Raw genomic sequence first — 23,934 nt, 5'->3', positions numbered from 1 at the left:
CATCAATCCATCCATTTTCCAAAGCGCTTATCCTACTGGATCGCGGGGGGTCCGGAGCCTATCCCGGAAGCAATGGCCACTGCACCACCATGCCGCCCCCAATATATAACAGTTTCTTGCTAATAAAGGTACTCAAATGGTGAACAATGGTAACTTTATTTGTTAACAAAGAATACTGAATGTTTTTTAGTAAATGTTAAACGAGTAACATGCAAATATAGATAATCTCAGTCTGTGCAGAAACCTTTGCCTGGTAGTGTACCTGAAATTAAAATAAAGCTTTTCGTATAGTACCATGGTAATAATATGTTTTTAAATATGCTATATTCTGGTAATATAAGATTTCAATAGTATTTTACGTAATGTACATCATATATGATAGTATTGTATAGTATAGTATAGTATTGTAATGATACAGCAATGAAATTCGACATCATATTTACATTAAATGTACGTATCATACATGAAATGTATCTGTTTTGCCTTAGCGAGGAAAACACTTTAACCACGTATCAATATAAATGTTTCAATAGCAAAAACTGAAGGAAATATTATAAAACTGAATCAAAACTATTATAAAAATATTATTTTCTTATATAACTGGATTATAACTGGAAAATACAACTGTTCACATTTTAAATTGTGTCTTTATTTGAAATGGTGTAAATAAAATGCAACATCATAATTGTTGATTTCTGTTAGTTGCTTAGGTGAGATTCTCAGATTCCAGTCACCAAATCTAGTAAAACTGAAATGATAGGAGTCCAATGTTTACAACTGTTACTTTTTTGTAAGGGAACTGTATTATATGCGGTTCTTGGCAATACCACGAATACTAAATGCTATAGTACCAATACAGGTTGGAGAAAATACCATGGGACATAACAGAGTACAGTCGTCCCTCGCCACTTCACGCTTCGACTTTCGTGATTTCACTCTATCGCGGTTTTTTGTATATTTATTAAAATGTTGATCGGTACAGTGAAAATTGGAATCATCTTTGCTCTTCGTAATTAAATGTACAATAACAATAATAATATAATATTTGTAACGTCCAATATGTCTTATTTTCTCTTATTTTGTCTAATATATTGGGAGTGTAATTGTCACGATCCTCTTCTGTGCCACGCCCCCTTATTAACCACGTGTGCAACCCCGATCGTGACCAGCTGTTTTCTGTCAGTTTGATTCCTCCGGTTTATTTAAGTCCACGTCAGGGTCTGTAACCCCAGTAAAAACTGTCATTGACGTTTTGGTGTTACATGGTCCTGTGTCCTGCATTTGGACTGATTCCAAATAAACCCTTCGATCCTGATTCCGTGTCCAGCAATCGTAACAGTAATGGTGACTAAAGGGTGTCATTTCATATCTAATACTGTTAAAAATCGTATTTAGAAGGTCGTAAACGGGTTTCTATGCTCTATTCTACGAAAATATTCGATTTATAAATAAAGAATCCTACTTCGCGGAAACATATATACTATATGTATATCATCATAGCATAAATGTATCATACACAAAATCGAAAAACACTGAAAGTACAATCCAGCACAACCATACTGACATAGTAAAACTATGACATCTTTTTGTAAGGTAAACTAGAGAATTATATTTTATTAATTTAACAGTGTGAAACAGTATTATATGCTAATTTTACTCTAGGGATAGATTAATGAACAGGTTATCTTAGGCCTCCAGAAAACATCAGGCTCCTCTTCTGTCTCTGAAATAATTGAACATTTAGTGAAATCAGCAGCATCTGAGTGTTCATGCTGATGTCAGTCTAGGTGTCCCAGATAAATCAGTCCACCCTTGGCACACCCAAAACGTCATTCTTGTGTAACACGTGGAAAACACATGGCTGATGATGAATTTATGAGTCATGCATAACCACACAAGTTATTGCATAGCCTGACAATGCGCAATTTAACACTGAATGGTCATAAAAAGGTCAAAAGATTGTCTTAAGCTTCCAGTGCAGAAGGATTCCAAGCAGCTCAGTGCCAATGACAATATTGTACACAAAAGCAGACTGGAACCTAAAGTGTTTCGACAAACCATGAATTTTTCGGAACGTTTGTAAATCAATTCCAATTTTTAAATATCTGTGTTGCTTTAATGGACTAATGTCAACTTGAATTGAAACTTTTATTGAGAATTACAAATAAAAGCTTTAACTACTTCTTCGTATTTGTTCTTTTGAGAACAAATATGGAAACAAAAATTTATCGCAGCTTGAAAATCCGGTTAGACGTGTTAAAGCCAACATACCATTTTATCCACATTCCAGGTCCTAAATATACATACACTGACCCATGGACATACGAATTTGCTGAAGCATAATAAATATCCAGTTTGAGCAAAGGTATGTTAATGTGACAGGACTGATGCTCCCATGTGGAAGCCTCATATTATGTGCCACTGCCATGAAATGTCTGTAATTACTGCAGTTGAACTATATGGACCTTTTGAACTTATAATAGAGACGACAAAGATTGCAAATGTCCTTGCTGTGACTTCGCATAAGGTCTGTGGTTTACAGAACAACAAAGAAAAAAATTTAACTGATTTTATGGTGCCCACATTTGAATACAGATAGATTTACATATGTACATTTATTAAGCAATAATGAACATCACAGACCACAGTGGCAATGTTAGGAAGACCAAGTTCTTTACACAATTCCTAATGTTAGGGCTGCTATCATTAGCTAATTAAGACAGACACATCTGAAGTTATGTGCCTGTTATACAATGGTACTTTTTTAACCTAGTAGGGGTCTTTATCCAACAATCAAGAGATGACCCCCCCCCCATAGAGCAAATGTCTGAGCTGGATGTAGAGTGTAGATTCCTTAATACTCATTATACTTTGAAGTGTTTAATTAGGTCTATCACCTAGCTTGAATTCCCCATATAGATCCTAGGCCTTAAAGACTGAGAAAATAAGACTGAGAATTATTTCTCTATCTATTTTTAGAAATGACCAGATGCCTTCACTCTTCACTTTTCATAGCTGGATCTGCTGTCAGGACAGTCAGCAGCTTCAGATTCCAGGGGGTCCAGCTCACTGATTCCATCTCATGGTCTCTAAACATCAGCTATATCCTCAAGAAGGCTCAGCAGAGGTTGTTCATCCTGGGAGGCTAAGGAGCATTGCGTTGGTAATCGAAACCCTGGTGAACTTCTGCTGCTGCACCATTGAGAGCATCCTGATTGGATGCATCACAGTGTGGTCGGGTAACCTAACTGTTCAGGACCACAGATTACTGCAAAGGACTTTCTGAACAGCTTCAAAGATTATTGTCACAGAAATTTTTCAGTGCATGCTCCTTACCCTCTCACTTCTGTTTGTCCTGCAGTGTCTTGTATTGTATTGCACTGCTGTTTGTCCTGTATTGTCTGGTCTTGTATTACACTACAGTTTGTCTTGCACTGTTTTGCCTTGTATTACACTAGCATTTGTCCTATCCCCCGATACCCTACCCTGCAACTGTAGTTTAAGTATTTCACTGCATTCCTGGGAATACATGTAATAAAAAGACTTGAAAAACTTGTCAGAGGAAAAACTACCCTACTGGTATAAATGTATCCAACAGAATGGGACAGGTCACATAGGACACTGGGCCCGAGCGGGTCTCTATTGGTACTGTGGTCAAAACAAACTCCGAGTCATGATGCCCTTCAGCGGCGCTATGGTTAGGCTAGGAGCCCCTCTGTTGCTTGTAGGGGAACGACTTACTGGGCAAGGAAGGGGGCACATTCACATTCAGGAAAACGGGACGTTCACAATTTCGACCCCACCGTGGATTCCTTGACTTACATAGATGCCATCGGGATTCGAGGGGCGTCCCTGACGAGTATAAGCTGGCGGATCAAATAGCTGCCGGGTTTGAGAGCTTCCCGATCTTCGCAGCTGTCTTTCCCATAACCCAAAATAAGAACGTGGACCGTATCAACTACGTGCACTATAACGTGCTGCGTCTCTCCAACCTGACACGAGACGCGGTCGCGAAGTTAGCTGAACAACTGGGCCCCACCTCCCTGACGGCCGTACAGAACAGGCTTGCGCTAGACATGTTGCTGGCAGAAAAGGGGGTGTGTGTGCTATGTTTGGGGATGTCTGTTGCACTTTTATCCCCAATAACACTGCCCCCGACGGTTCTGTTACTAAGGCACTAGAGGGCCTCTGCACGCTCTCCAAAACCATGCACGAACACTCCGGGATAGGGAACCCCTGGGATGACTGAATGACCTCCATGTTTGGGCAGTGGAAAGGGTTGATTGCTTCGCTATTATTATCGTTTGCTACATTTGTGGCTATACTAGTTACTTGCGGGTGTTGCTGCATTCCCTGCCTGCGTGCTCTTGGGGTCCGGCTGATTACATCCACTATAGAAAAGAAGGACGGGGACTCCCACATGTACATGCCGATGATGCCTCTCCTGTCAACCTCGGAGGAGGGTGGAACGGTCGAGGTAACATCGGCCTGTCTGGAGAGTCCCGTCTAAGTTGGGTGATCTCCTAGCGGAGATGAAAAGGGGGATACTGCAAATTTTCCACGAATCATTATAACCAGGAGCAATTTTATACGAATCAGTATAATCAGGAGTGATCTCTTAGCAGAGATCAAAAGGGGGAAATTGAAGGGGCCAAGCTTTGTGCTAACCTTTGTCACACTTAAAATGGGCATCGCCCTAGACCATGGTGTAATCGAAAAGGCAGAAGGTGTTTACGAGGGTCACGGTGACATTATGCTTATGCTTGACATGCTGGGCCTAACAAGGGAAAGGGTGCAAAAAGATAAGACAACAGGGTGGGTGGGGGTGCTAACGAATAGCAAATGTCAAAATAGAGTTGTATGGCACGTATGTCACGGGAGTGGAAAATAACAACACGACCAGCAGATGCCCCAGACAGGCTATATAAGCCAGACACAGACAACAGAGTTTGAGCTTCCTTGGGTATGTACTGCTGTGCATATAGGCTGGCTCCCGGATCGATCTGTGCGACGAATAAACAGAGAGCTGACTTACAACCATCCTTCGCCTCCAGTGTGCATCTCTTTCCTCATCAACGGACTCGGCAGAATCTAACTCCAACACACTGCAGCAAAAACATATCAGTAACAGTCAGTATAGTACAAGTTCTTTGACAGGCATTAGAACCTTACAGTTTACATTGCTAGTCTAATAAAAATAATCGATCCAACTTCTGACTGCTTGTCTAGCTCAGGGCAGTCAGCACACAGCGCAAAGCCGGGGTGAACACCATCATGAGACAGGGTCGGAATCCCCACCCCTGGAACTGTACATTATGTTATAGACTGAAGCATGGTGACTACTGGCTAGCCTTCTGCTTTACCTACTGTAGTGTAGAACAAAAGGTAAATTCTTTCTGTTTTAAAGTTCTGTTTAGCCAGTGTTTAATTACAGTGTTTCACACCATCAGTGAGACTGTCAAGGTGTGCTGCTTATCATAGTTTCAGAGAACTGGGCGCTCTTATAGGACTGGGGAATTTGTACTTTAATGCCTCAAACTAGTTTCTAATACGGGGAGTATTAGTATTATTCCTTTTTTAGCGTTAATGATAACACAATGTGGTTCTCCGTTATTTTGCCTGCTCTTTATTAGTTATTTGAGTTTGTGTGGAATAGCATACCATTGTTAACCAAGACGTCTTCTGGAAGAATATTCGTTGCAAATGAATAGTCATCGCATGATTTACTCCGTTTTCTGGTGCCTCTACTGAGGCATTAAACCTACGACTGCACGACGAAGTCGCAGCTGATGCATTGTGAAACACCTCCTGCCTTACTACCAGTCATAACTTTTCCGTACATTTACGGGTATAAATACAAACCGTCTGATTCTTAGTCAATTACTAACCAATCGAAATCGTCAATGCCTAAACGAAGCCAATAGGAAACTAGGCGATGGGTGGGACATCCTTTCAATATGGAATGGTTAGAGGCGAATGAGGCAGTGGCGATCGGTTTGTGTGCGTGTGTGGAAGTGCTGTTTTTACTTGGTCGGACTAATTTTGAGCTGAAGCGAATTTGGTATTAATTTATAAGGGCCCTGGGTGGTATTTGTTATGGAATTGGACAAAATGGATGAAAACGGCTGGAAATACCACGGCGAAGGAAACAAGAGCATAGTAGTTTCTCATATTCAGGTGAGTCGCTTAGCTAACTATCAAGCTAACTACTGCTCCTTGAATGTAGAATGCAAGTATATTCATTTACGGAACCACTGGGCAAAACTGACACTGGGATTAATACTAGTCTAGTTATACTAGTCACCTGACAGTTCAATTCAGTTGAGGCATGTTTTAAAATTGAATACCGAAATTCCTCTGGAAGGTGTGAAAGCGCTACTTTCGGACACGTTGGTCACGTTGTGGTTTTCCAGGATACCTTAACTGGAAGCGTGTGTTGCCAGATGTAGTACAGTCATAAAAGATACGCTTTCGTGTTTGTACAGAATAGATAGCTTAACCGTTCTGACAGACGGCTTGAAGAGTTTTTTTAATCCTAAAAGTTTATGCGGTTAACTTGAGCTATCGTTGTTAAATGCCACAGATTCTCTCATATACGTATGGGACTGATTCGTCTGGTTACTATGGGAGTAGTTGCCGCTATTGCATTTTATCAAAAGTGAAGGCGGAATTGACACTGTAACAGCAACCCCTGTCTGTTTTTACGATTTTGTTTAATCGCCGCAAAAGGAGTTAGCTCGATGGGTATCGTGTTAGCCAAACTTTTTTCATTGTGACCGGAGGGATGTGTGACTGTGCAGACCTTCCTACAAAAGTTTTGAATTAGCTGGAGAAAGTAAGTGGAGTAATATGGTATATATACGTGCGTGTGTGTGTTTTTGTTCGCACATGTATATTGTATACCATATAGTATTGCATTGTAGATTTGCTTCATACTAGGGATCGTCAAATCTCTTTCACATCCTACACATGGTGTGGAATTTGTATGTTTTCTTCATTATATCTCTTGACCAGGGATTGTTGAAGGAGACTCCCTGTTTAACCCGTGACACGGCTGTAATTCTTCGGCTGTCATGCAGCCATAGGCATGGTTGGTTTGAGCTGGTTTGCGCTCTGTATCATTGCCACCTGAGGGGTCATTGTTCAGAAACACCTAACCACTTACATGCAAGAGGAAGTGTGCATGAGGAAACATCTGTTTTGTAGACATGTGCTGTTGAGCACAGTAGGTAACTGAGGAGGTCTCGTGTTTGACAGACGTGTTTGACTGATTCGCCAGGGTCACGTGAACAAGTACAGCAGAGAAAAAGTTTGTGAGCCCATGGAAATTCTTCAGATTTTGGCATCATTGGTTTTGAAACTGTGATCTGATCTTCATCTGCATCACAATAATGATGGTCACATCACACAAACACATGACATTATCTTCATTGAACAAGTGCTTTAAATAACAATGACAATATTTAACATTAGAAACACCAACCAAACAAGTTGTTTAGATGTGAATCTAACCTTTGCAGTGGTTGTGGCGTACTATGGCTTTTTTCTGTGAAAAACTTTCAACCCATGTATATTTTTATTTTTATTTTTATTTTTAGTAACATCCCATGAACAAGTGTCGATTCTGGGAAATTCACAAACACTGATATGTATGAGATGCCTACAGATCCTTAAATGTACCAGACATTTTTGTTACCTCTTTAAGGATTTTTGAAAATGATTATTATTTTGTAGGACACCCACCTTTTGTAGGACACCCAGAGTAGCAACATCGCTGAATTTAGCCCATTTGCAATTGATCTGCTTGATTGATTTTTTTTATGAATGGTTTTAAGCTTCTGAAACTCGTCTTCTGAAATCCTTACATCCACGTTGCACTTAAACATAATTTTTTGAACATCACTTAACCAAAGTGCCATTTTTCCAATGTATTTAAACTGCATAACTCTAGTTATCTTCCTCTAAAATGTCATTATCCTGTATATGTTTTCTAAAATATTTTTAACTTTTATTTGTCTTGAAATAATTTCCTTCACAGTTTTTGTCTGATAATGTAAAATGTTTTGGGTGTCTCTTTACCTACTAAAGTTCCCAGATCTTTTGATGTCCACAGACTTGTTTATGTCATGCGCAAACTTCTCGGACTGGTAAAACCAGCTAGGCGTGGCAACATTTGCTGAGTAGATGGGGTCCCCAGGCGATGCAGTTTGCTGACGGTGGGGGGAAATACAGGACAAATATACGGGACGGGTGGAAACTCTACCCCCAGTGTTCCATAGTGTGGGGGAATAAAAGTAAAGCAGGCGAATGCAATTCTCAAATCCTTGAATACTGACCAGTATGTAGACTGGGAGAAGGGAAATGTATAGTTTTCTTCATTTTTGTAATGACTTAAATGAAGGTCAGATCACATTTTAGGAGCTATTTATTCACAAAATTCAGATAATTTTGTTGGGTTGAGAAATATACTGTCAGCTGTATAGTAATATAAAATCCCAGTTGTTTGTTTAATGTGAGTTTAATGTGTATGAGGCTGACTGATCTGCATTAGGCAAGTGCTTATTGTAAACAGAAGGATAGATGTACTTTGTAGCTAAGTATTTCCAAGGAGTATTGAGTGGAATTCAGTCCTTTTATATGATAACATTTTATAATTGTTTGTGTAGAGAAAGATTGCTGGCCAGTATATTCACATGAGGGTAAGATTCTGAGTTGGGTATGAAGTTGAGTAATTGACTAGAGATGCAAATTTATGGGGAATGTGGCTGTATAGGTTTGAAATTTTTTACCCTTAGTCACAGTAAAAACTTACTTTAAACTACGGTTTATCAGGGTAAATATTAACTTTAGCTTGTTCATGCTTTTCCTTAAAAACCGTTACTGTTACATTGTTTCCACCATTTATGCTGTCATGAATGGGATAATTAAGAGTTATTTTTTTCCTAACAAATATCACTCTGTAAAGACATTCGTAAAAATGATCGACATATCATGTTATACAATTCCGGTAAATGAGGTTACCAAAAGCAGGAGAGGAGGCCAAAGAGGACATACCTACACGACCTAAATATTTGTACAGCTGTGTGGATGTGTTAATATTTAATAATTATACTGTAAAAATGGAATTGGATGACGGTTTTTTCCCCTGTGCAGTTTATTTATGTAATATTTGTATCCCCAATGTGCAGCACTCACAGGTCCTTCGGTTTCTTAAGTACTCCACAGAAGACCTTGAGCACCTGCATCAGGTAGGAGCCTTTTCCAGAACGCAGACCCTTTAACTGAATGCGCTCATGTGCAGGATGGACCATTTTATTTATTTGCCCAGACCTCTGCCTCACACTCCAGAAGGCTCCTGATCGTAAACTCAGTTGTGCATCTTCTGTCTTGTTAAAAGTAATTTAATTTCTAAAATTTGATTTTCATTGTTTGTTTTTTCTTTATTCGTGTTAGGAAAGCTGGCCATTTTGTATGAATTTGTTTTCCCTTCATTTTATGATCCTGACCGTGGACGTCACTGTTGACATGAGCAATGGGAACACCTGTAGGGAGCTAATGAAGACAAAGAGGGGTGTAGCATGTGCTTGGACGGAATTTCCTCATGTCACTGAGTCATGGACATGTTTCTGCTATTCTGTCTTTTCAGACATCCGAACAAGCTCTGCTGGACATTCATAATATCGTGGACTTCAGTACCCACATTATGAGGCCATTGCTTGGGGAGATCAATGTGCACCACGGAGTAAGCCACGACTGTTTAGCATGTCACAAGAGCGTTTGTGGTAATAGCTTAAAAACACTGCTGACGATCATTATTGATATTTTCCAGGAAAGATAACCCTGTCAGCATTGCTGGTCAGTGCTATTTACAAGTAGCCAAATGTGCAATGTGCTGAAAATCAATTTGACAAATCGTGTTTTGCATGAGCACTGAGGCATGGCATGGCATGGCCTCTCCCCGCACTGAAGTTTGAGTTGTTGCTCTGCAGGAACCTGTGAAGTTGCCTCTTGACTTTGTGAAGCGGCTGGCTTTGAGGGTTGACCAAGAAAGACCAGGTAAAATATTATTATTATTATTATTATTATTATTATTATTATTATTATTATTATTATTAGGCAACTATTAATGCAACATGGTGCTTAGTCCAGTGATTCATAAACATCTTTCTCACACTTGATTAAGGTTATAATAAACTAAGCTTTCACTGTTTCGTACCACTTAAAAACTATTTGCTAGATTTATAACCGATCTGTTCTCAGAACCACATGCGCACAGGGCAGAATCTGGAGGTATTGCTTACAAGTGTCTGCTCATAATATTCGAGAGAGGTAGTTTCCAGCAATGTGTGTGTGTGTGTGTGTGTTGTTTTTTTTTTTTTGAGCGCCAAATAAAAAATTGATCGAGTTCGGTTCAGTCAGAGTATTTTACCACAAACGGTACAATATAGCATTTTAAAGAGTTCCCTTGTTCCCTGACGTTTCCCTGACGTTTGTTTTATTATATTTTGTTAAGACTTCATGTACACCCATATCTTTTGGTTTTGGAGTGTGAATCGTTGCCAAGAGAGAGATTTCAGAAGTAAAATGAGGAACAGAAATGTGTTCAGTTTCTGTGTTAGCCAGTGCACCTGACAAATATTTCTTGCCCGTGCTAGTTGTTAAAAATGGCCGAGTAGGTTAGGATAATCATTCGCTTGGCTGAGCAGAATCTACCCCAGGGACTTCATGAAGCAGTTTTGTACTGCTTGCTTAACTAGTTTGTTTTGGGGAATATTTATTTTATTTTATTTGCTTATTTGAACTATTTTACCTGAAATGGCCAAGCTTACCATGATGCATTTTTTTTTTTTTTTTAGAATTCCCTTAACATCTGACGTAAAGTTTTGTGTATTGCAGAATCACGCACTGACAAGGTTATGGACCGGTTCAGTGGGTGGGCCTTATGTCTCCCCAATCTGACCAAGTTTCCAGACCATCACCGAGAGCACAGACCCCCACTTTGTATAGAAATCAAGGTACACTGTCGTTAGGGTGGAAGTCAGAGCACCCACTGGCTTATGATTGTTTTCGAGACTATGGGGTTGTTCCGCTGAGCCGGTTTTCACTTCTCCAAAGTCATTTTTAATGCATTGTATGTGTTTTTTTTTTTTTTAAAGCCCAAATGTGGATTTCTTCCATTTTCGAGGCAAGTTACCAAAGAGGTTAAGTGGAAGGTGTGTCGCTTCTGCATGCATCAGCGCTTGAAGGTAAACGCCGCAGGCTTGTTAGGAAATACGAATGATTGGCTGAACGAAAATAAAAGTAAGATTCCCTTTTGACACAGCTGAATAGCCCCCATTTGGGCCCCAAACTTCTGTGTTGGCACAGCAGTAGATTGTTTCAATAATAGTTCAGCATGAGTCTTTAGAAGCCCTAGTTTTTTTCTGTTGCTGTTTACAGAATGTTTTTACTGGTAGATAGCCTGTTAATATCACCTGTTTACATGCATAAGAATTTGAGACTCAGAAACCAGTAAATTCACATTACACCTATCACCTATAAATTATGCTTGTGTGTTTCTGTAGGTGAGCAGTGGTGTCTGGAAGAGACTCAGCAAGTACTGTCCTTTGGATCTGTTCTCGGGGTGAGATTTTAGTGTGTAGAGTTTGCACGTCGTACTGGTCCCTTTAATTATCTTGTGGTATTAAAATAAGCATCTGATGTGTTAAGCAGAAATTTCTGTTTTGTATATTTTCAGGAACAATCAGAGAATGCATCTTGCAATCAGAAACCTGTTGGATGAGCCACAAAATAATTTAAAAATATTTAGGGTAAGTTTATGTGTGCACACACACATGAGAACTCGTGTGGAACTGTGACTTGGTTATCGTCATCTACTTTGCTGTTTTGGATGATTTCCACTCAGCACGATGGTGTATGCATTCGGCAGGATGGAGAGCTTATCTATGGAGGCATGGATGACGCAGACCAGCAGCATGATCTGAATAAACTGACGCAGCAGCTTCGCTCGTACTTCTTCCCGACCAACATGCTCATCCAGGATCCCCCATCCAACAAGGCCGTGCTGAACAAGCTGAGCCAGGTCATCATCACGGCTTTGCTGACAGGCCGGGATGCGGAAAGTCCCACGCATCCTAGCAGGGACTACGTTCCCGTGGGCAGGGACCAATGCCATGCCAGCCTGCCGCTTCTGGATTGTCTCAAAGGTGAGGGCCCTGGGCTTGAAAGAGCACTTGCTTTGAGTTAAAGGCAAACATGGCCACAAGTTCAAGCAGGCCAAGTCAAAGCTGGTACCAACTGGAGAATGGAGACTCTTGAATAAACCAAGATTAAATTAAATTACATCATGATTAGAATTGTGTGCCAAAATACTTAGCAGGCCTGGTTGCCATGGGAAGAAGAGGTCACAGTAACTGGATCTGAGTACAGTTGACCTGGATCCATAGACAAGGGTCCTTTTAATGAGTGCAAAAAGTAAATGTGAATATTTTCAGTATGTCCTTCACAGGTTTGTAATTGGGCTTGATCTGGTTGTTGGGTAATTAGGGCTTCTGGGGCAGTACATTTAGGTATCTGTGTATCGTTGACTTTCAGACAGGCCAAGCATGAAAGTAAGAATTAGCGATATGTCCAGTAGGTATTTCAGATTTCAGATTGTCCGCTACCCTTCTCATGCAGCGCACCAAAGCCTGCCGAAAGACTGTGTCCTGTCTAAAATCCTCCAAGTTCAGCGACTGGATGACCTTGATATTGAAGGACTCTATCCTCTGTACAAACGTGTTGAGCGGCACCTAGTGGAATGTCCCGAAGAAAGGTATGTGGACTGCAAGCTGCATTTACCAGCATTTTGAATTGCCTTGTCTGGCTTGTAATGAGCCATTTGCTCCACTGGGGGGTAGACAAGTGTAAAGTTTAAATCCGAATTGTGCTGCATTTCAAAGGGTTCTTCGAATGTATCTGTTAACTCTCTGGGGTCTAGGGGTAGGGAACACACTTTCACTGACTGGATCATGATCACACATTTCATTCAATATCATAAGCTTAATTCACAGCAAATAAATTATTTTATTTATTTATTTTGCCATTAAGCTCTTCTTAATCTTATGAATGAAGTTTGATAAATAAATAAGAAAAACCTAACTCGTGTCACATTCTGGCTCCATTCATTGAATATATAGCAACTTTCATGTGTATGCATGAGCCATTCACACCTGGCCACCCCCCCCCCCCCCCCCCTTTATGGCGCTGATGGGGATGTATCTGGATCGTGTTTCACTATTTCGTTGTTCATCAAATTACCATGCGAATGCGATTTCAATATGCAGAAATGCGGCTATTTAGAATGCGAATAGCGATCTTCAGGTGAGGGTGGCACTACACGCCCCCGATGCAGGTAAAACAAAGTAAGGTGACATGGTTTACCTTTTTGCCAATTTAACCAAATTTTAAAAACTTTAATACTTCCGACAATGGAGGTTTTGAAAAGAAGACAGATTACGGATTTAGACAGTGTTTTTTTCATGTTTCTACAATTAAATTTCAGCGAGTTATGAACTGAAATACATGAGAGATACCTGGCATCGCTGACGATGCTGTCGACCCCAGAGGGTTAATGTTCAGTCTCAATCTGAGTGACTGTGGTCTCACAAATTTCTCATAACTTCTCAGGACTAGATTACAAGTAGATGGACCATACAACGAGAAGTTTCTGGAGAGAATGAGACACTGTCCATCTGAAGATGATGGTTCCATTGAATATGCAGTGGGGAAGGTTAGTAGGACCTGACCAGAATTGCAACACTGGCCCAACTGGGAATTTTCAGAGTATCCACTGTTCTCTCCCAAACCACCAATTTTAAATCTGAAGATGCATTAGAAATTGTGAAAGTGTCTCCTTTGTTTAAATGTTAATCTGCTTGACAACCCACAGGTTCACCAGTACAGAGTCGCCATGACAGCCAAAGACTGTTCAATCATGATCACGCTTACACCTTGTGAAGGGGATGAAATGTGAGTACAGCAGTGGTGTAACGGACCACAGTTGGTGCCGATCCCTACAGATCCCCCCATGAGTCATTTGGTTTTGGAAATGAATATTGAAAAAGGCTGTCCATGAGATTTTGGAGTGTGTCTGTGGGAATTTTTGTCCATTTATCCAGAAGAGTATTTGTGAGGTCAGGCACTGATGTTGTAAGTGAAGGCCTGCCTTGCAGTCTCTGTTCTAGTTAATCCCAGAAGTGTTTGATGGAGTTGAGGTCAGCGCTCTATGTTGGCCAGTCAAGTTCTTCCACACCAAACCGAACCATGTCTTTATGGGCCTTGCTTTGTGCACTGGAACAGAGTCATGCTGGAACAGAAAAGGGCCTTCTCCAGACTGTTCTCACAGAGTTGGAAGCATAGAATTGTCCGAAATGTCTTGGCATGCTGAACCATTAAAAGTTCCCTTCACTGAAACTAAGGGGCCTAGCCCAACCCCTGAAAAACAACCCCATACCATTATCCCTCCTCCACCAAACTTTACAGTTGGCCCAGTGCAGTCAGGCATTGCACTTGGTAATATGAGGTTTGCATGCAGCTGCTCGGCCATGGAAGCCCATTCCATGAAGCTCTGGGGTTAATGCCAGAGGAAGTGTGGAGCTCTGCAGTTATTGAGTCAACAGAGCGCTGGCAACTTGCACACCATGTTCCTCAGCACTCGGTGACCCTCCTCTGTTACTTTACACGGTCTGCCACTTTGTGGCTGAGTTTTTGTTGCTCTTAAACGCTTCCACTTTGCAGAAACCCCACTTACAGTTTACCGTGGAATATCTAGCAGGGAAGAAATTTCACAATCTGACTTATTGCAAAAGTGGCAGACCATGTAAAGTACCACGCTTGAATTCACTGAGGGTGCTTTTCAACTGCTGCAGGTACAGTACTTTTGGTATTTCAGGAAATAATCAAAAGGACAGTACTTCAAGGTGTTGCCATTCCAGTGGTTAAAAACAGGTACCGACACTGAATGACATCACAATGTGAGGCGGGTATTTTTTACTGAATTCGGAAATGACTAGTATATTATACGGCTGGAATATGTACAACATTAATACCTACATTGCATGTTATGCACATACAATTCTTCCATCACTAGTCATCTAGATATAGATCAGCCATTTTCATACCTTCATACTCTATGGACATTATACTGCAGGGACTTTGTTTTGCTAAAACATTTTTACTGTCATAGTGAGAAAAAACTTCCAAGCTTTGCAATTTTAGTTGTTGTTTATCAGGATTATCTAGTATATGCTTAAAAGTCAGTTTAAAGTTTACCTCCACTGCCTTTACATGAGCATTGCATGTGCTCTCAGACAAAAATCATTTTCATTCTTGCGGTTTTAAAATCACTCCAAGATGAGTTTGTGAGAAATTTATATAAATGCACCAGTATCTGTTACAGCAATATCACATGGCGATATTTGGACATTTTCCAAAACCATGCTGTCCCAGTATATTATACAAAATACCTTTTATTTCGTCGTACCATCGTGATCTTGTATCACAATTAAAGCTTGAATCTTATTTGACATAACAAGACAGAAAAGATAATGATGGATGTCCTCTGGACTTCCATATGAAAAGAGACAAAGCAGTTATGTTTTCACTTAACAGGGCATGTTAAAAGTTCCTTGTTTTAAGTGTTAAGTTCCTGAAGTAATAAAAGGAAAGCAAAGTTAAATGTTGATATAAGAAATGTACACATGTCTGTAAAAAATGAGACCGTGACAAATTTCAAAACTCTTCCCACCTTTAGTGTGACCTATAAACCTGTACAATTCAATTGGAAAAACAAACAGCCGGTTGCACAAGTGTGAACACCTTTAAGCTAATTCTTTGTTGAAGTACCTTTTGATTTTAATTACAGCACTCTTTTTGGGTAGGAGTCTATCAGAATGCCACATCTTGACTTGGCAATATTTGCCCACTCTTCCTTGAAAAAGCGCTCCAAATCTGTCAGATTGCGAGGGCATCTCTTGTGCACAGCTCTCTTCAGGTCACCACAAAGAATTTTGAATTGGATTTGGGTCTGGGCTCTGGCTGGGCCATTCAGATACTTTAGTTTTCTTCTGGTGAATCCATTCTTTTGTTGATTTAGATGTATGCTTGGGGTTATTGTCATGCTGAATGGTGAAATTCCTCTTCAGCTTTCTAGGAGACACCTAAAGGTTTTGGGCCAAAGTTGACTGGTAATTCCCCCCACCTTGACTAAATCCCTAGTTCCAGCTGATGAAAAACGGACCCAAAGCATGATGCTGCCCCCACCGTGCTTCACTGTGAAGTTTGTGTTCCTTTGCTGATGCGCAGTGTTGCTTTTGCCCAAAAATATGTGTTTTGGAATTGTGGCCAAGAAGTTCAACCTTGGTTTCATCCGATCGTATTTTCTCTACTTCTTGATCACTGTCTTCAATGTTGCATGGTAGATCTAATGCCATGCGAATTTTTTGTAGCCTTCTCCTGACCGATGCTGTTCAAAAATAAGATCCCCTTGATACTTTGTAAGCTCTCAGCCAATCATAGTTTTCACTGTAGGATGCAACCGAGTAATTGTGAGGAAAAATCCTACTAGGACAGCTAAACTTTATTTTGGGATTAATCAGTCACTTTAATTGATGGCAGGTTTATACCCAACAAGACTGAATTCTGTAATTAAATCAAAAGGTGCTTCAAGACAGTTAAAGGGTTTGCACATTTATGCAACCAGCTTATTGTACATTATTTTTTTTATGTATTCTCCCAACAGATTTTGGAATTGTACAGGTTATAGGTCACATTAAAGGTGGAAAAAGTTTCGAAATGATTTCTTGTGGTCTTTTACATCACACAAACCTGCCATTTTAACAAAGGTGTGTACACAGTTTTATATTCACTGTAGGAGACTATTCTAAAACACTGTATATCAACCCTCTGTACCCTCACATTTGACCTTGAGTATTCTGGATTGTCTTTCAGCCTCGGATCAACTCTGGAGATTCCGCACTCAAAGCCCAAGTTTAGATGTGCTGTGTCGATCGTAGACTTGGACCCGAAGCCATACGAGAGCATCCCCCACATCTACAAACTGGACTCTCAAATTGTCAATAACTACGTGAAGAGCATGCAGTCCGAACCGAAGCAGGGGTTGCCAGAACTCTTCCTTGACGACAAAGACTGCACACTCGTGTTTCACCCTATCTGAAGAAGCTTTCTATAGCCTGGGTTGCTGCACATCTTGCGTCAGATATAGACTATCCAGTGATGTGGCTACTCTCCTCACAGCGAGGATAGGAGGCTCAATGCCAAAAACTCAGTGTGAGTGCAGCTCTGCTGTTTGTAGGAGGTTATGGGTGCTTTTCTTGGAAATTGCTATTCTTGTTTTGGGAAATCCTGGTTAAGGGACTTCTGGAACACAAGGTGCTTCACTTTATGGGTTATAGCAGCGTTTCCCAACCCTTGTCCTTAGGGACCCACAGATGGTCCATCTTTTTGTACCTTCTCAGCTCCCTGGCAGACAGTCCGCATTTTTGCTCCCTTCCTGTTCCTGGAGCTAAAACGTGGACTGTCTGTAGGTCCCTGAGAACTGACTTGGGGAAACACTGGGCTATAGAACAACTGGTAAATATGGGCATGTAGTTGTATAGAGCCCCCTGGTGGTACAGCATAGTTCTGTGTCCCCCAAACCGCTCTGTGTGCATGCATGCTTCATTGGGTAAAGATTGAAGGTGCAGAGTACATTTGTTAAATGGTCAAACTGACTGTGTCTCAGATATTTAATGGTTTTAATTTCAGGTTTTCTAAGTAATTTATTTAAAAATGTACTGTTTCATCATTTGTACCTTACTGGGCTGGACCTTTAGATAACCTTGGTATCACTCACTAAGCTTGGTGGAGATTAAAATGCATCTTGGTTTCCTGCCTGATGCAGACTGCAAAAAAATGAGCTGACCTTTGCGCCCCATTATGTGTTCCCACACTGCTTTGCCAGTGTTTTTTTATATGCATCATGTGCAATGGGAATTTTTTAAGTAGTGAAGCATTTTGGAATTTTATTTTTAAAATGTCTACCTTTTAATGAAACCTTTCTTGCCCATTCGCTGTTCCTGTTTTATTTCCCTGTTCAGCTACATATGCATCTTGTGTTGAATGATGGTTTTCCAGTCTGCTGACTTCAATTTACACAATTCCTGTACAGTGCAGGTTAAAAAACAAGTTTTTCGCAAGACATTTTTATCATCCATTGCACAGCAAGAGTGTCACGGGTTTGTGGTCGGTTTCAGATTAGGAATATTAGGAATTTTTCTGATTATTAAATTATTGGCATCTTATATATTCTTTGTGGAAGAATGGGCTTGTAGGTCCTTTTGTGGGCCAACAGTAATAATTCACCTGAAATAAATAAAAAAAAAAATAACAATCATCATTTGGCTAAAGTGTTTGTGATTTCATTGTCTGTGTGTCTTCCTTTATTGAGTACTGGGCACGCAGACACCAGTCTTCTCCTGTTCAATATTTTAACACTTACGTAAGAGAGAAACTCTTCTTTGTTGACTTCAGCGTCTGTGAGTTTACGGTGACTAAATTCCACTGAACAGAAACTTGCGTAGCGAGGTCTTGCTCTTCAGCCTTCCCATACATTTCGACACTGAGCTTAGTCAGTGGCTGGGCGTTGTGTGTGTAGCCAGACACTGGATGCTGGAGAGGATCTTACTGTGTTCAGTTTCCTCATTTAAGTGGATGGAAAGTGGTTCATGCTAATGAGTGCAGACAGTTGACCAGATCCTCTTGAATGCCTGCACCCCCCTGATCACCTTCTGGTCTTGTTTATATAAATGTTTTTTTAAAATATTAATTTCCCTTTGTGCCTGCGGTAGGTGGTAAGTATCTCCCTCTCTCGAATGTGACTATTTCCCAATGAATAAAGGAAAAACAGGATGACCCTTCTGACCTATGTACGAAATGGAGACAAACTGAAGGTATTGTTGGCTTTCGCCTTTGTTTCCTGTTTGCCTGCTAACTGACCCTCATGAACCCATAAGCTCTTCATGAAGGGCATGAAGGATGCCTCCGTCAGTCCCCGTTCATGAGTATTTTATCACTTCAGCTTTTAAAATTATTGCCCGTACTTGTACGCCGAGAGTTCGAATGTGTTTTTTCTCTGCCTTTCCCCATGCTGGGGACTTGCCACTGATTTCATCGGTTCTTTCAAAGTGTATGAGAAATATGCTTGGACAAATTGTTAAGAATGTGCTGATTTTGGAAAATTATTGCATTTTTTTTTGCACTGTTCAGGAAATGAGTTGTTTTGCTAAGAACAGATGCCTGGTCAGAGCTGATTATTATAAATTATTGTAGAAATTGCTGAGTTATGCAAAACGGACAAAGATTAAGCAATGTAAATGCCCCTCTACTGTTACTGGATGTGTTGCGTGATACGCTATTGCTCTCTTGTTAGCAGGACTAATGCTGTTAAACTCTTTGTTTTTCATTGCAACATTTAAGTTAGGAAAGCGTTTGGGTGTACTAGCACTGTTTTTTTTTGTCTATTGTTTTTTTGTCTCAGTAAATGGGTGATCTCCAGTAAGGCCAGCAGTGTTAAATATGTGTGGGGAAAGTTTTACAGCCAGGGATGCTGACTATTAGTATTGTTCGGTATCTTGTCTTATCTTCTTTTGTCTTATCTGCCTGTGTACACAGAAATAGAAGGGCTATACAGTGAAATTGAAGCACTTAGTTTTAGATACAACATTTTCTTAGCGTGGCACTGGGCTTCCTTTTGTGGCCAAAGCAACATCAATTTGTATTCTTACAAATTCTTGTATTCTTGCAAATCTTACACAGAGGGATTTTGAGCCGTTCTTGCATAACGTTGGTAGGTCAGTATGTGATGCTGGTGGAGGAAAACGTTTCCTGCAAATTCCTCCAAAACACTCCAAAGTGGCTCAATAGTACTCAGGTTATGGGAGATGTTCAGCTTCACTTTCATGTTCGTCAGATCACTTTGTCACCAGTCTTGCTGTGTGTACTGGTGCATTACCATCAAGGAATAGCATGTCTCGTTTGTAAAGGAAAAAAAAGAGAATACAATGTATAGCACTTGTGAAATGTACGCCATCCAATTCACCACTCAACTAAAGGCCGGTTTACCACCGCACCTGGTACCATAATCTTGGTACTTTGAGAAGGTACCAAAAGTATGGTACTTCAAGATGTAGGTTTTCCACTGGTGTTGAAACTGGTACCAGCACCAATCACAAAGCGAGGCGAGGTATTTTGTACTGAATTAGAAAAATGTCTGTAGTAGGACTGGACGACGTGTGATATTATTACACATTATGCACTTCCAGTTCTTACATTGCTATTCTTACCTTCAATTTGCTATGGATATTGTACAGCAGAAAGTTTAAATTTCGCTAAAACATTTTTACTCTCTCACTTGAAAAAAACTTTCAGTGATTATTCCTTTTCAGGATTATTGAGTACAGTCGCTCCTCTACTTACGAACATTCAACTTATGAACTTTCAGACATACAAATGAAGAGAGGACTGTAAGTCCAAATTATGTTCATTGGGCTCCCGATTCCTGTCCGCAACACACATTTTTTCCCGCCAGTTCCACCTAGTATGACTTCTGGCCGCTACTCCCGCCACGCAGCAGCCTAGCGTGCGTACTCCCAGCATCCTAGTTCTTTGTACTTGCATATACCCTTAAAATGATGTTGAATAAACGACTTACGAACATTTTAAGTTACAAACTGATGTTTTTGTACCTGTTCTACCAACCAGATCACAATTAAAGCTTGTATCACTTCATTTGTCCATGCATTATTAATAATTTTATTGTTTATTGTGTCGTAATAGGTCAATTTGAAAAAGTCCAATAATAACAAGCTGAAAGAATTCATGTCATCACCTATCACAGTGGAGTTGGGCAATCTTCAGTCAATAAATCGATTCACCTCCTGCGCATGTATACCAGGACAAGGATAGTAGTTTGATTAAATAACATAGTCGATCTATAACCATAAAACGTACTGACTGATCTGCCCATCTAGAACAAGTAGTGGGCCTGCCATGATATTGCAGTCAAACCATCACTTATTCATCCCCATGCTGCACTCTTGGTCCAGGTTTTAAACCTCTGTGGGGCTTCTCTGTACTGTAACACTCCTGGATATGGAAAAGACAACAAAAATGGACTCATCAGAAAACAATACATGTTTCTCATTGTCCACAGCTCAATATTTGTGCTGCTGGCACCATTGAAACTGACATTTGGCACTGACAAGATCATGAACACTGACCTTGTGCAGCTCCCAAGGAACAGTTTTGGTGTAACGAGGTGCACATTTAATTCTGCAGTGAGTTGGGCAGCCTTGGTTTTATGTTTTTTTGGATACAATCCGGGTTAGTGCCTGGACATCCCTTTCAGACGGCTTCCTCTTGCGTTCACAGCTACTCCTTGTTGGATGTGCTCCTTCCATCCTGGTGGTACGCCGACATTACCCTGGATACCATGGCTCTCAATTCACCACAAGGACTTGTGGAAATTTATACCCTACTCACATATACATCGAGGAAAATAAGTATTTGACACATCAGCATTTTTATCAGTAAGGGGATATTATCAGTAAGTGGGTTATTGACACAAAATTTCCAACAGATGTTGCCATCAAGCCAAATATTGAATTCATACAAAGGAATCAGAACATTTAAGTATACAAGCTGAGTCAAAATACTTAAAGTGTAATGACACAGGGAATAAGTACTGAACACACTTTATTTAATACTTTGTAAAAAAGCTTTTGTTGGTGATTACAGCTTGTAGACTCTTGACGCCTCTTGTATGGAGAGACCAGTCGTCTGCATCGCTCAGGAGTGATTCTAGCCCATTCTTCCACACAAACGGTCTTTCAATCTCTTCAATCTTGAAGGTTCCTTGGGCCTCTTTTATGAACTTTGATCTTCAGTTCTCGCCATAGATTTTCTATGGGATTTAGGTCAGGTGATTGACTGGGCCATTCAAGAAACTAGATTTTCTTTCTTTGAAACCAACTCATTGTTTCCTTGGCCTTGTGTTTGGGATCATTGTCTTGCTGAAATGTCCACCCTCTTTTCATTCTCAGCTTTCTGGTAGGTGGCTGCAGATTTGTATCCAGAATGTCCCGGTACATTTCTCCATTCATCCTGCCTTCAGTAATATGAAGTCTGCCAGTACCCCTTGCTGAAAAGCAGCCCCAAACCATGATGTTTCCACCCCCAAACTCAACTGTTGGTATGGTGTTCTTGGGGTGGTGGGCAACGCCATTTCTTCTCCAAACATGCTGTGTAGAATGACAGCAAAAAAGTTCAATTTTGCTTTCATCTGACCATACTATAGTCTCCCAGTAATCCACAGGCTTCTCCAAATGCTCTTTTGCAAACTTTAACCGAGCTTTTTGTTCTGCAGTGGAGTCTTGCGTGGTGAGCGTGCATGGATGCCATGGTGGTTCAGAGCATTGCTTATAGTTTTCTTTGAAACAACAGTACCTGCTGATGCAAGGTCTTCCTGAAGTTCTGCCTGAATGACTTATAAAAATTGCATTGTATTGTATTGTATTGAATTGAATTGAATTGATTAGTACTATGGTTTTATACAGCCGAAGAAATACACTGTGAACCTTTGGGAACAGTCCAGATTTCTTCATGAATGGCTTACATGAAAATCTCCGTAAAAAGGACAGTCACTGTGAAAAAACATTTCACAGTGTTTTACTGAACAAATTGATCCGTCATTTTTTCAAATAGTAATGAAAAAATATTTGAGCCCTTATACTACTGGAACCTTATTTATTGGCAATAACCTCAACCAACCATTTTCTGCATATGTTGATCAAACTTACACAGAAGTTAAGAGGTATTTTGGCCCATTACTCTATATAAAATAGTTTCACTTAATGTATGTGTTTAGTATGTGCTGCCGTTGGCTTGCTTCAGATCACACCATAACATTTGAATGGGATGGAACTCCAGACTGTGACTTGGCTGGTCTATAACATGGAATTTCATCTGTTTGAAGAACAGAAACCTGGTGTTTACTTCTGCATTTGGGATCATGTTGCATGGCACAACTTATTTAGAATTTTATATCACAGACCTTCTTCTGTAGAATCCATCAGTCCTATATCACGATGCTTCCTGGGTGCAATGTGGTCTGAGTCATGATGTGCAACGTTTTGTTTTCTCCAAAAAAATAAAACAAAAAAAAAACTCTCACCTGTCCACGGAACGTTGGTCCAGCTACGATATGGAGCATCCTGCTGACTTTTGGCAAACACAAGAAGGGTAGCAACGTTATTTGGGAGAACGGTGGTTTCCTCTACGGTAAGTTAGCACACTGGTCTTGTTCAATGTTTTTCTTATGGTTGACACGTGAATTCAGATGTTATCGGATATTTCAAGAAACGACTAAAGTTCCTTTACTGTCACCCTAGGGGTCCTTCTCACGTGTTTCAGGATTCTATGGCATTCACTGATATTCCACTCCTAGTCATTGTTATGACTTGAATATGTGATTCCATTTTAGGGGACATTCATGCAAATTAGTTGACATAATACTTAAACTATTTTTTCTCTCAGTTACATTTGAATTACTCCTTTTTAATTTAAATGCTGTTTGACACAAAATCTGTCACCTTTATTGTCTTGAATCGAGGAATCACATGTAGCATTAGCAGTGTATAAAGGTGGAAACAATGACCCATTTCACCGTTACAGGAGGCCTGTATTTAACACCTAATTACCGCAATGCAAGCTCAGCCATCGGAATTGGTCCACTGACATTAAGAGCTTAGGTCGCTTCCTTAATCATCCAAATAATACATTGAGCTGGTAAGATAAACATGAGGAAGTGAACTTTGGCTATGGAAACCTCAGGACTGA

At 40.3% G+C, this 23,934-nt stretch overlaps 1 protein-coding gene across 1 annotated transcript; it reads left to right on the top strand.

Annotated features, from left to right (window-relative positions):
• The first annotated feature begins 5,947 nt into the window (after nt 1-5,947).
• LOC125744756 (inositol-pentakisphosphate 2-kinase-like) lies at nt 5,948-18,448 on the top strand. The gene is made up of 13 exons (XM_049016946.1): nt 5,948-6,177; nt 9,189-9,248; nt 9,647-9,742; nt 9,990-10,056; nt 10,897-11,015; nt 11,157-11,246; nt 11,565-11,623; nt 11,738-11,810; nt 11,930-12,206; nt 12,679-12,814; nt 13,669-13,771; nt 13,931-14,010; nt 16,990-18,448. The coding sequence occupies exons 1-13, from the start codon at nt 6,097-6,099 to the stop codon at nt 17,213-17,215; spliced, it is 1,467 nt and encodes a 488-aa protein (XP_048872903.1). The 5' UTR covers nt 5,948-6,096; the 3' UTR covers nt 17,216-18,448.
• Nucleotides 18,449-23,934: the final 5,486 nt, after the last annotated feature.

Source organism: Brienomyrus brachyistius, chromosome 6 (genome assembly GCF_023856365.1).
Source record: "Brienomyrus brachyistius isolate T26 chromosome 6, BBRACH_0.4, whole genome shotgun sequence".
In the NCBI taxonomy this organism is placed as follows: domain Eukaryota; kingdom Metazoa; phylum Chordata; class Actinopteri; order Osteoglossiformes; family Mormyridae; genus Brienomyrus; species Brienomyrus brachyistius.
This window is presented reverse-complemented; position numbering and strand designations above follow the sequence as displayed.

What these genes read in the sequence shown, in the direction of transcription:
- LOC125744756 (XM_049016946.1), top strand. Translation starts at nt 6,097, where the DNA reads ATGGAATTGGACAAAATGGATGAAAACGGCTGGAAATACCACGGCGAA. An exon ending in ATAATTTAAAAATATTTAGG is followed by an intron (nt 11,811 to 11,929) that starts GTAAGTTTATGT and finishes TGCATTCGGCAG; the next exon opens with GATGGAGAGCTTATCTATGG. An exon ending in GCTTCTGGATTGTCTCAAAG is followed by an intron (nt 12,207 to 12,678) that starts GTGAGGGCCCTG and finishes CTTCTCATGCAG; the next exon opens with CGCACCAAAGCCTGCCGAAA.